The sequence below is a fragment of the Marmota monax genome, unplaced genomic scaffold, assembly GCF_021218885.2.
Source record: "Marmota monax isolate L192 unplaced genomic scaffold, Marmota_monax_Labrador192_F-V1.1 WCK01_AAM20220418_F8-fsc00007, whole genome shotgun sequence".
In the NCBI taxonomy this organism is placed as follows: domain Eukaryota; kingdom Metazoa; phylum Chordata; class Mammalia; order Rodentia; family Sciuridae; genus Marmota; species Marmota monax.
This window is the reverse complement of record NW_026692781.1, coordinates 7,272,813-7,285,713: the sequence shown is the minus strand read 5'-3', so window position 1 is coordinate 7,285,713 and position 12,901 is coordinate 7,272,813. Positions and strand designations below refer to the sequence as shown.

Genomic DNA, 12,901 nt, shown 5'->3' with positions numbered 1-12,901 from the left:
TAAAGAAAAGGAAAACGTACACTTAACTAGTATAAAAATCAAATCCAAAAAGGGAAAGCACATCTAGTGCACAGGCGGGCAGCATGGGAGATGTGGATGGAAGAACTGGCCACATCCCCTGTATGACCTGGTGTCCACATTTCTTTAACTGAACAAAGGGGCAGGCCAGAACTAGTCTAAGGATGATTATCCTTGCTTTATAGCCCAGGAAAGGGAGGCATGAAGAGGTTAGGTATCTGTATCATGTCATAGCTAGCAAATGGCAAAACCAGAGTTGGCCCTGCTGGCCCTAGACTCAGTCCTTACCCATTACACTATGTGCTGCCTTCTGCATAAAGGTGACTATAAACTTACACTGCAGGAACAGAATCCTGGAGCACACTTTGGAGCAGATCTGGGCTGAGAGAATCCCACCTTTCATAAAAAGAGAGTCCCCAAGTAGCAACCCTGATGACATTTAAGAATCCCTAAGGATCCTTCCAGACATAAAGTTATTAATTATAGAGTTGTACCCAAATCCAAAAGGGGAAAATAGGCGGGGGGGGGGGGGTGGCATTGGCCCCTTACACATTCCTATAGTACTCAATCTTTACTATCCTCCCAAGAGGCTGGTGGGAGTGTCACACAGGCCTCCAGACCCCCATTCTGTAGCTCTTAGGACCCCCATCAAGGGGTGAGCAGCCTCTCCCCTACTCCATCTAAAGAATTAAATATATCTAAGATTCCCTTGCTATCCTTGAGTAACTAAACTGTTCACTATCAATTCACAAGTGCCCTAGCATGCTTATTCCCATTTGACCCCCAACCTAGTCAAGCTGCTTTCAGGACTTCGATGCTCCAGCCATGCTTCTCTAGCTAGACTCCTTGTAACCAACAACCTGGCATCCTGAACACCCACTGTAGTGCAGGTCAACCTGTGTCTCTGGGGTTAAGTTCTAAAGTCTGCCTCTAGGGCAAAAGCCAAGTGTAGTAAAAAAAAGAAATCATTCACGAAAATCCCCGAGTTGGGACATGGGCCCTTAAACTCAACCAGCAAGAATTCTTGTGTGACTTTGCATTACAGCTATAGCCTCCATTTCCCTCAGCACAGCAGGTCACCAAGGCCTGAGCAGGGAAGGGCAAAGGGTTAAATAAAGGGACTTCTCCCTCTCTTTACCCTCAGCAGAAGAGTTGATTTCACAAGTTAAATTGAGTGTATGATACGACTTCATTGTACTTGCAAGGCACAGGCTAGGTGCTATCAGGCAAAGAAATGAGCATAAGATCCCTGCCCTCACATAAGCTGTAATCCAGATGGGAGAGAGGAGACCATCCCTGAAGATGAAGGACAATAGTCAAACATCATAACTGTCAGATACGTTGCTATCAATAGTCACAGGAAGAAGTTGCTGTGGGGTAGGACAGGTTCTTGAGATTTGATTAGATTCTTTCTTTAGATGGGCTGACTCAGCACTCACCAGTGTTTCAGGCACAACTGGCCTATCATCCAAGCATATGATGGTATTTTGTTTTGTCTCCAGTGTCCCTCTTAGAAATACCACAGAATTCACTGGCCATGTAAGATGTTAGGTCAAGGTCCTTGGGGGAACCTTGTACCAGTTTCAATACTCCGATTATAAAAAACAAATTAAATCTCAACATAGTGTTAGGCTTAAACAGTCTATACTCTACATGAACTGCTTCATTGTAATAGAGAATCTTATTCTATGACCCTTGAACCTGGCTTTCCCAGCAAATTATTCATACCACATAAATACTTTGACCCTTTCTTCCAAACCTGTCATTACCTGGATAGTCTCACACCAGTCTGTGTTAAAATTAAACCCACCTATTTCTGCTTGTTTGCAGATTCTTAAGACTTCCTCCAAGTCTTCTTGCCCATTTTGGCTTTTTCTCTGCTCTCAGGACTCAAGGTGACCCAGCAACACCTGAAAGATGGCCCTGTGCCACATGGCACTCTGAAGAATGAATGAATGCAAGGAAGCAAGTGCTTAGGTACACATCCTGGACACAGTCTGATCCCTGGCTAGCAAGTCGCACTCCAATGCACTTTTTCAGAAGTAAGGTCCTAAAACTTGATCCATGGCCAGTTGGAATAAGGGTCAATAGGAAGAGAGTCCAGGCACCAACATTTAAATAGACAACCCTGACCCATATGGGAAGCAGTTTAATAAATCAACACAATATAGTGCATTTCCAAAACTCAAAAGCTTGCCAACTTCTCCAGGTCTAAAGGATATTTCTGATTTTTCCTTTTAGAGAGGGCATGAGCATGAGTCAGAAATACCAACTTCAAATCCAGATCCGTTAAGATTCTGTGTAAACAGCTGTGAGACTTTGGAAAAGTCTTCACAACTTGCAACTTAAGGGAGTCAGACTAGATGATATTTAGTTAAGAAAATATGATTTAAATGCTAGGACATCGCAGGTTTGAGTAAATCTAAGAACAAACATCATGGAGTTATAAAAATAGTGATGGTGGGCTTGGAAAGCTTCTAGAACATAGTGGTGATCAGAGAGAAGAAAGTGAGACTTAGGAGCCATTCAAAAATCACTGACACTTCATTCTCCTTCTAGGTCCTGCCCTATGGTCATACAGACCCCTCTCTCCAGAAGGGCTGGGGAATGATTCATAAGATGCATATACCCACAGTCCTCACCTTCACATACCTTCCACCTTTTTGGATGACTCAACTTTAAGTACCTAAGAGAAATTAAAGAGTCCAAAGCACTCAGACCTTGACCTCAGTCACTTCAGATGACCAGCTAATAATCATCTTTCGGAATCTGAAACTTCTGGAGGAAGTTTTACACCATTCCCTCAAGTCCTATGGCTCCTAGAGCTTTAAGAACATCCAATGTGTTTAAGGGCTTTAAGACACAGTATTATTCTGTCATAGAATCTTAACTAGTGTTAAAGACATTATTAAATATTTAGGTGGCATTGTAGAAAATTTAAACCATGAAAATCTATAATGGGTTTTCTATAACAGAGTATTTATCTAATATTCCCACACATCTATGATATTTTACTTCTATCTCAAAGTCATTTGTTCATTAAATTTACTTTTGTTATGAGTCTAATTACAATTCATTGATGTTAACTGCTTTAAGTTTCATAAATGTGATTGAGAATTTAAGATATGAATCAACCAGACCAACAACAACCTTTGGCTTTACTATTTCGCAGTAATACAGTCACAGAATATCAGAACACCTATGCAATATCTGACACACAGTAACTAAGAACACAGATACTGCTTTTAAATTTATCATTAACACCTACCATTTGGTCAGCAAGTATCCTTGCTGAGGAGGCACTGAGTACTCTGCATGTCCCTTTAATCCTCTCAACAACCCTATTAAACAGTGTATCTCCTTTATTATATCTTTATTTTGTAGATAAAGAAACTAAAGTCCAAAGTAAATGAACATTTACTAAATGGCCAAGAAGGGACACTCTCCACCAGTTTCCTGAAATATTCCTATTCATCTTTTTCACGGAGTTTAGGAAACCTGACCAGTTGTTTTAATCTCACTGGCTCTATTATCCACATCCTTGTTACTAGGGATAAGGGATGCGATACGGGATGCATATGCTGGTTCTCCTGGGAGGACCACTGCTACTCCTGAAGCTGGAGTACTCTAGCAAAGTGTGGGGCAACACCAGTCACAAACCACTGTCACCTAACAGTGTGGTTACTGCCTCTGGGCTCCAGAGAAAGACACAGTCCCCTTAAGGTGGCCCTTTTCCCATCTGATGGTCTGACCAGCTACTCCCCTCAGTAAGCCCTAAAGAAAAGCATTTCTATTAGAAGGCCTCAAGCCCAGTCACAAGCTTCTTACCCTGGGGAAGGCCTACAGCAGCTCTAATACCAGAGAAGCCCAGCAGCAGTGACAAGTTAGAGCAGGCATGTTGCTCACCTTCATGACAGAGATTCCTGGCTAAAGGCACACTGTACAAATCTCCATCCCAAGGACAACTCTTGCCCCAGTGCTTCCCCTTCACATCTGCTTGGACAAGAACCCCCAAAAAGCCAGAATGCCAAGGGGAATGCATTCCCTCTGCTGGCCCACAGACACTTGTGCACTAACAAGTTCAGATCATGTGGGTGAAAACACAGCTACACACAGTATTCTAAGACACTAAATGTCATCCATTAACTGAATTAGCAGAAACCACCTTTCATTTCAGATTTACAGCTTAACCATTTCTTCTATAAGAAAGCAGAGTATAAGCAGCTGGCCAGGCCTGCAAACTCAGACCACCTGCCTGCAGACGCCCCTCCCTCAGCTAGTGTCTCTGCTTCACCTAGCAGGTGTTGTCAGAAAAAAAAAAATGACTTTTAGATGAGGATGTACACAATGTTCAGAAATTCCAACGATGTTAACCAATGAAATCAATGTTCCCACAAGCTCCAAAGTCCCAAAAGAGGGACAGTAAAATATCCTTCATGCTGTGGCTGCACTTTGCTTTCTCCGGTCTGTTGGTCCTGCAAGGACCTGGGTTCAACTAAAGGCCTGGGTGGGGAGGGGGTCCTTTTGTTGTTAGAGTCTGTTTTTCCGTAGCACGGATCAAGAATGCAGCCCCACAGCGATTAAGGAGGCTTAGCTCCAGAATACCCTCTTGGGTCTAAAGAGATCATGTGGGAACCAAATAGTTTTAAAAAGAAAAGGAGAGGCAAAGAGCACCGGTCTCCACTTTCTCCTCTGAAGAGCACAGCCCTGGTGGGGGGTTGTCACTTCCGAACCTTGTTTGCCAAGTCTCAGCTCAAGATCGGACATTTTGCTTTGACCCCCTTGGCTGAGCCTGCCCAGTGCAGGGGTGCAGCGGGTCTCGGGTGCGGCCGAACAATTGATTAGGGGACCAGGCGGGGGGGGGGGGGGGGAGGGGGGCTAGGCACACCACTCAGAGAGACTTACTTTCTTAACTTATCTAGTTCTGTGAACAGGTGCTTGGTTAATTCCACCTTCCAAAAGAGGGGTGGAGAGCGAGTAAAAGTATCCCCTCTAGGAGCGTACGCCCTGAGGGTAAAGTCACCCAGGACACTAAGGAAAGTGTCTTTCCAACTTCCGCGGAGCGCGCGAGTTCGCCAGGGGACCGGGTGTCCTGTGAGTTTGGGAAAGGCCTGGAACGTCGCTCCAGCAGCCCCGAGGCAGCGATGCTATGACCCTGACTCCCACCCCCTTCACCAAACACACACACGTGAAGCTCAGAAAGCGTGCCACCTGCTGGGGTTCCAACAAACAGGCCCGGAGGGAAGAACGGGCAGAAAGTACTAAGTTTTCTTTTAAAAAAGTAAACTCTCCAGGGGCCCCGGACGCCGTCCGCCGAGGTCCGACCTCAGGTTCTCCTCCTCCGAGGGCTGCACAGGGGAGGCACCAGCGCGAGGTGCGCAGCGGAGCGTGAGGGCGGTGGGCGCGGCTTACTCGCGACCCCCGGGACCCGCTGAACCGTGGGGCCTGAGGAGTCCCGGGAAGGGTAGGGGTAGAGCCGGCCGGCGGGCTGCCTACAGGCGGGAACAGGGCGCGCCCTCGCCCCTCCTCTCGCGGGCCCGCGCCCCGGTGGGGGTGGGAAGAGTCGGGGAACTCACAGCCGCTTGTCCTCTGGCTGTAGCTGCCAGTGCATGGCCAACGAGAAGCCGAAGAGGCTCCCGCGATCCCCAGATTTCCGGATCACATTGTCCTCGCGGGTGTCCAAGTTGAAGGCTGCGCCGAGCTGGGGCAGGAGCCCCGCCGACAGGTAGAGCAGGCATAGCTGCCCGGCGGCCGCCATGGGCGGGCGCACGGAGAGGGGAGCAGGGACCTGCAGCGGCCGCCGTGCGCTCCGGGCCGGGTCTGAGGCTGCCTGCCGTGCTGCAGCGGCCGCGGCCACCTTCGCCTCCTCTCGCCACTTCGCCCGGCCCCACCCCCGGGACGGGTCGCGCTCTATGTCCTGCCGCTCCCCCTCGCCGGCAGCTCCCGACCGCTGAATGAGCTCGTTGTTCTCTGGAGACTAGCAAGCGTTTTATCAAGTGACGAGGACGCCGGCCCCGCCCCTCCCCACCCGCTGGCCCCTCCTCGCGCTCCCTGGGCCGGGCCAAGCCGCCGGCACCTTCCCGACCGGCCCCGGCTGTAGAGCGCCAGGCACCTCGCCCTCTCCCGCCGCCCTTCACCTGCCCGGAAGCAGCGATGCGGGAGACTTGGAGGGAGCTCCGGGCCGAGACGCCCATCCGGCCGCCCCCTCTGGAGAGAAGCTCTTGAGTTGTGGTTGTGCGGTGCAGGGCTCAGCGAGAAGGATGTTACTACCTGTCAGTAAAGATAAGTGCGGGCGGTGCGCCGGCCTCTTTGCCCTAAGCAGCCTGTTATTGAAGCTGTGGGCCCACGTGCAAATGCACACTACAGTCATTCATTCTCTAAGGGTTCATGGAGTGTTTAACGTGTCCCAACACTTGAAGACTGGAGCTGCATACTTTTTGGCTCTTCGAATACCTAACCGTCAAAAATGATAATAGTACACACACTGTGATAGTGCTATACAATTTACAAAGCACAGCCCTTACCTCATTTAATCCTAACAATCCTATTACGTGGTCATTTTCTTTTTGCAAATGAGAAAACCGAAGTTTAGCTTTGCCCAGATCACCCAAGGATCTACAAGTCACCCTGAGGTCAAAAATTTCAAACTTGGTTTCTAAGTATTCTGATGCTGGGAAGAAACCCCTCAGCCATAAAGGATGAGTGTTTCAAAGTGGCGCTTAGGAGCTCAGGCCTTGCCCCCTCTCTATAGCCCTAAATTCCTGGTCTAGTTAGGGGAAAAACTTCCAGACCAAGAGGCTGTTAGTTCTGAGGTCAATGTGGGTGGCCTGAAGGCTCCTGCCTCCAGGACATAGGGTGGAGCCTCTCTGGGGGACTTAATTCATCAATGATTCAAAACCAGGGGAGAGAGAATTTAATTCAAGGTGTACTCTGAACTTAGATGAGAAAAAAAAATTACTTTTAAATTTTTCACCAATATCTGAGATTTAGCATTTCCTTCCATTAGGAACGTAGGCAACAAACCACAGTGGTAGAAGAATAAGTATCAATAACCTAGTCACCGGTAGAAACTAAGTTTTTTACTTGACATTACAGTTGTTACAAGTATTAAAATAGTTATTAGAACCCTCAGATCTTTCTTGTATGTCAAAAAAGAAGTTTATATATTGCTATAGCACAATTTTTAAAAACATTTTGCTAACTGTATTACAATATGATTGGTTTCCTTTGTGAATCCATGTATTTTATTTTGTGTGTCTGAAACCTTGTTCCAAGAGAGGTCCATTGTTAATATCAGCCTTCCAAAAGGGCCTGTGGCATGAAAAGGTTGAGAAGTGCTGATCTGAAAGCTCCTGGAATGCCCTCATTGGAACCTGACATTCCCGCATTGGAAACAGAAGCAGGGCACAGTCCCAGGGGAAGAGCTAGAGCTGTGTGCAGTCTTCCTCACCTCAAGAATTTGGTCCAAGAAACAGCCTGAATCACTCAGAAAAACTGTGTGAACACCATCAAGGGTCCCCACAGGTGGTAGCAGCTGCTAAAGTGAGTCCCTCAGTAAATGTGTATGCCTTCCTCGCCAATCAGTAACTCCAGGCAAATATAGTCCAAAGTGGGATATGGTGGCTTTAAATGCAGTGGATTATCTTGGAAATCACACTGCTTTAACAAATGCTGATAAGGTTGAATGTGAATGCAGGGCACAAGTGAGCTCACATATTCTCTCTTCCTATGTTTAATTCCCATTACCTGAAGCTGTCTTGTTTCATTTTCTAGTATTTGCTTTACTCTTGTTTTCACGGTCAGTAAATAAACAAGTTTTAAATGATCATCTAGTAAATTAGGGAATATCTGCAGTATAATTTTTCATGTTAGTTGCAGGTTAGCCTTTCTTCTTCATGATAAACATGCTATTGCAGAGAGAGGGTCTATGCTATTATGGTTGAGTATAGTGAACCTCACAGCAGGGCGCTACTCAGTCTGAAACCAGCAACATGGCTGCAGTGGTAACTGAAATAGTTCTGATCTGGTTGATAGAAAGCTGTTGCCCTGAGCTCCTCAAGTGCAATAGCTCCTACCCTGCTCACTTTCCTAAGACTCACTTTCCTAGGACTCAACCCTTAAGGGCTCCTTCTGATTGTGTATACCCATGTCATATCAGCAGTTAACTATTCTAAAAATTATCCCTATCTTCTAAGAGTAATTCTGTGAAGTATTCATCACTTCCTTCCTAAGATGTATTTGATAAGTGATGTATGAATGGCCAGAGTTATCTACTTGATTTCAAACACTGATTCTGCTCAAATTGAAATTCTAACATTAAACTTAAATATCATAAACATTTAGTGCTACTGAATCAAATGATGCTAGGCAGAGAGTATGCCTATGGGCCATCACACGTGAAAACCTTAGCAACCATAGGCCTACCTTCTATGGATCTCCTGCCCAAGATTGCCATACATACCTGAAGTTGAGTCAAACTCTCAGACTCCTAACATAATCTTTTTGAAGATAGTCATCTCTTCCTATCACAATCAAGTTTTGTGACTCAGTTGTTATTTCCATGACAAAGCTGACTTGGGTATTTTACAAAAGTGTGTTATAAAAGAGATATTTAGAAGTTGTTCAGGATCCACCAAGGATGTGTCAGTCTCTGGGGCCAGAAATGGAAGAATTGAAATCCCTAAAAATTTTGAGGTTAAAAACCTGGGCAGGGAGATACAAGTTTTAAAGGAAAAAAGAAAGCTGAAACTCGAAGATACTTGTCTGTAACCAAAGGGAGAGAGGTAGCTGGATGAAAAAGGCGTGCTAGCCATATAGGACATGGAGTGGTGTGTGTGTGTGCGCGCGCGTGTGTCTGTGTGTGTGTGTGTATGTACACACATGCATACATGGCTATAGAAAACAAGATGTGGTTTGGTGGGTTAGTGGTGCATTCCTATAATCTCTGTGGCTCTAGAAGCTGAAGCAGGAGGATCGAAAGTTCAAAGCCAGCCTTGGCAACTTAGTGAGGCCCTAAGTAACTAAGCAAGACCCTGTCTCAAAATAAAAAATCAAAAGGGCTGAGGATGTGGCTCAGTATTAAGCAACCCTGAGTTCAATCTCCAATACTGGGGGGAAAAGAAGAAAAGAAGATGTGCCCATTGCAAGAAAGTGCCACAAAAATCCAGTTAACTGACAAAAAAGTAATTATAAAACCAAAGGAATCTAAATACACAGTTATACAATCACAGGAAAAAACTTTTTTTTAATTTTTAAGGCAGTGAAAGCTAGGGATGTGGCTCAGTGGTAGAGCACTTACCTAGCACATTGGAGGCTTTGGGTTGGAGCCCCAGCACAAGTTGAGGGAGGTGCATAAAAAACAGTAAAAGCTATGAATTGAGGCATTTGCTCAGATGAAAGCTTAGGAATTCTTGTTTTGCCAGTATATTTTTTGAAAGAAAATTATCTTCTATATTTTACCTTCGGTAGGGGAACTTGCAAATAATTTAAAAATATTGGTCATTCTTGGAGAAGGCTGACAAATCCATGTCATACCTGATATAGTTTCCATTTTGTTTTGCTCTCAGGTTCACTGTTATTTGGACTTCATCATCATCAATAGCAGAGAATATCATATTTGTTGCTTTTAGACAACATAGAAAGATGTACTGAGTTTCTATGAAACATCTCTTATTCTCCCACAGTTATATTATACAGTTTTACATATCCCTGGAGCCTTTCAGTGAGAGGCCACATGTCAGTAAATAGTTTCACATAGGGTTTTACATATCAATGACAGATTTTTTTGTTTGTTTCAGAGTTTTCCCACATTGCTCTTTTATTTGCCCCTTAAATAAGTGTTCTTCTACACTGAACCTTAATGCTTTTATTTTTAAAAAAAGAAAGAAAAGGTGAAATTTATGTGCTCTAAGTAACAGCACATTTTATAGGGGCAAACCTTCGTTTGGTTTGTATCAGAAGAAACCAAACTACCAGCTGTCCCTTATTTTAACACCCAGATCTATTTTAAAGTAAGTTGCATTTGAATGTTTCTAATTCACTCACAATGAGCTCATTAAAATGTAGAGTGTTTCACCTTGCCATTTTAGGTGGGATTCTTTTTTCCAGTTTGTTTTGAGGGAATTTTGCTAAGCCAGGAAGCCACATTTGGCCAGCCAGAAATAAATTCAAACCTTAAATCAATCAAGTTAAATTTAAAACTGGGCTCCCAAGGATGGGGTAAAATCTCCACCTGGCAAATTTGGTTTTCCATCCCAGCCATCATTAGAAACAAATATGAAGATTGTTTATATGTATCATGTACCACCCAGAATGTACTCTTGAAAGGCCAAACATGTAGTCTACATTTTTAAAGTAAATTATTTAAGGAAAACATTTAGTTGCTTTCTATTTAAAAAAAAAAGTTCTTCTATAAAAACTAAAAAGACAAGCTGATTTTGAATTAAGTCTTAAACCAGTGTATATCAGTTCAGGTCAAGGCAAGCACTGGAGGAGAGTAGCTTAGCTCATCCACTTGCCAGCTGAGGACCAGAGCAAGTTACCCTACTTCTTTAGGACTCAGTTTTCTAGTCTGTTAAATGGCCAGAATCCTTACCTCACCAGATTGTGAGAGGATTCAATGAGATGATGTGTGTGAGTTCTGTAGCACAGTATCTACTATTAAATATGTGCTAAATGAAATAGCAGCCGTGAAAACAAGAGTAAAGCACATACTAGAAAATGAAACAAGACAGCTTCAGGTAATGGGAATTAAACATAGGAAGAGAGAATATGTGAGTCACTTGTGCCCCGAATTCACTTGGTCTAAATGGTCAGGATAAACCATTCCTCTGGTTATAGCTTGGCAAATAGTTCCTGTTGAGTCAGTTTCTCAGCCCCTGAGGTTTGGGTAGCAGCACCTTCGTGTTTCACTCAGGTTCTGAACATCTTCTCTCTCTTGCCAATGTTTAGAGAAGCAGCCAGGAGTCCCCCACTCAGCCTCATAACTTCAGAAGAGACAATTTAGAGGGCCAGCCAGCTAGGAGGCCTGGGGGAGAAAGAGTTGAAACCAGAGGGACATTTCCAAACACAACCCTGTCTTCTTCTTTTCACAATCCGTTCAGCCAGGAGGAGAATTCATGCTATGAAGGATCCAGAATCACAGCCAACAAAACCATTGTTATTTTGTTTGGAGCTTTATCTTAAAAACATCTTGCTACTGATATTAAAGCAGCCTATACTACTTAAAATAAATTGACAGGATGAATAAGAACATGCTACTGGATAGTGAAACAAGACATTGAACTTTAAAATTTCTTCAGAATGTTAGAATCCAGAAAGCAAGTCATTTGTACATGAATACCTAAGGATTCACTATAGGTGTTGAAGAGATTTCTTCTATTGGTACATTAACAAAACATCTGAAGGCAATGCAATAAATTCTACACTGTGAACTGGATAGAACAAATAACAAAAGAGAAAAAGAATGCAGAAATGTAGACCACTGAATAGCTGAGAATGTCCCTATAACAATGACGTGGCTATCCCAGACCACATGACCAAAGTGAAGGGCCAAACATTTCTTTATACACAAAGTTGTTTCTAGACATTTCCTGGTGACAGAAGACAGAAATAGGCCCCTGATTTCAGTTTCAAAAATCTACAGGAACTCTAAATTGGCTGCATCTCCATAAGGCAAAAGACATTGTCCTCATTTTATGTCTGGAGACACTAAAACAGGGAATTTTCATAAGACAGCTTGCCAGTGTCTCTGACCAAATTAAGATTCAGGATTTCCCGACTTCTGATTTCATAACCCAGACCACTCCTTCAGACCCCTCTGAAGCCTTGGCAAACAAATAGTCCACTGAGACCAAATTTCCTTCTTCCCAAACAAGGAATTGTAGCCGTTCACAAAGTGTGATCTTGATCTCATGTGTTTTCTGGCAGGAAAAAGCAACCAGCAACATTTTGTCGGTTGGGTTGGGATGTTCAGAGGTAAACACATGCTACTTGCTTTTCCTGCTTAGAGGAGGTTGGAAAGCTCGGGAAGCAGAGCCAGGGATACTTGTGTCCCTCTCCAGTCTGAGAAACCAAAGGAAAATTTTTAAAGCCTTGGACCCTCCTTGGAAAGAGCCTCTACCCAACTGCTCCAGAAGTTTACTTTCCCAAAGTAGCCAACCACCCCTAGTTGCTGTTGGTTACAGAAACAGTTGGGTAAATGCCACATGGGTTGGAAAAGGAGGGAAGAGTGTATGGGATACAGTCATCTCTTTGATTTTGAAGAACTTTTAGAATTTTCTAATTTACACTCTGTAAATAACCAAACTACTTTTATTTCTCTAAAACTTTATATGCTGGCTACAGTGACCTAACGATGCCTTCAGTGTTTATAAACAGTTTTAATCTGTATTGGGGGTTACTAGGGATTAAACCCAGAGGTGCTTTACCACTGAGCTCCCCTCCCCTCCCCCCGTCTTTTTTATTTTTTTCATTTTGAGATAGAGTCTCATTAAGTTGCTACCCAGATTTATTCTCACAGAAACGGAAAACCCCTGCATCAAGGCCAATTAGCAAAGCACAATTTGGGACTTGAGGTCTTATATGTTATAATCTACCAATAATTCAAAGATATCTAGGAAAAAGTTTCATGGAGTATACAATATGGAATTGAAATTCTTAGTTCAGACATCTGGATGAGGTTGGAGGAGCATGTGTTATGGTTTGAATGTGAGGTATCCTCCAAAAGCTCATGTGTGAGACAATGCAAGAAGGTTCATAGAAGAAATGATTGGTTTATGAAAGCTTTAAACCAATTGCCAAATTAATCCCCTGATGGGTTTAACTGAAGGCCGGTAGGGTGCGTGCGGCTAGAGGAGGTAGTCATTAGGGGCATGACTTTTGG

The 12,901-nt window shown here is 44.0% G+C and overlaps 1 protein-coding gene across 3 annotated transcripts in view; it reads right to left on the bottom strand.

The window, feature by feature from the left end:
• Itga6 (integrin subunit alpha 6) overlaps positions 1–5,980 on the bottom strand; it is a 78,871-nt gene extending 72,891 nt beyond the window's left edge. For 2 of the 3 annotated variants that reach the window (XM_046447314.2, XM_046447315.2), the window contains exon 1: positions 5,595–5,978. In XM_046447314.2, the coding sequence (XP_046303270.1) occupies positions 5,595–5,776 (182 nt within the window). In that variant the 5' untranslated portion in view covers positions 5,777–5,978. Of the gene's footprint in view, positions 1–5,594 lie in introns of all 3 variants that reach the window. The other variant, XM_058580187.1, reaches the window with a different exon arrangement.
• Between the last annotated feature and the right edge of the window lie 6,921 nt (positions 5,981–12,901).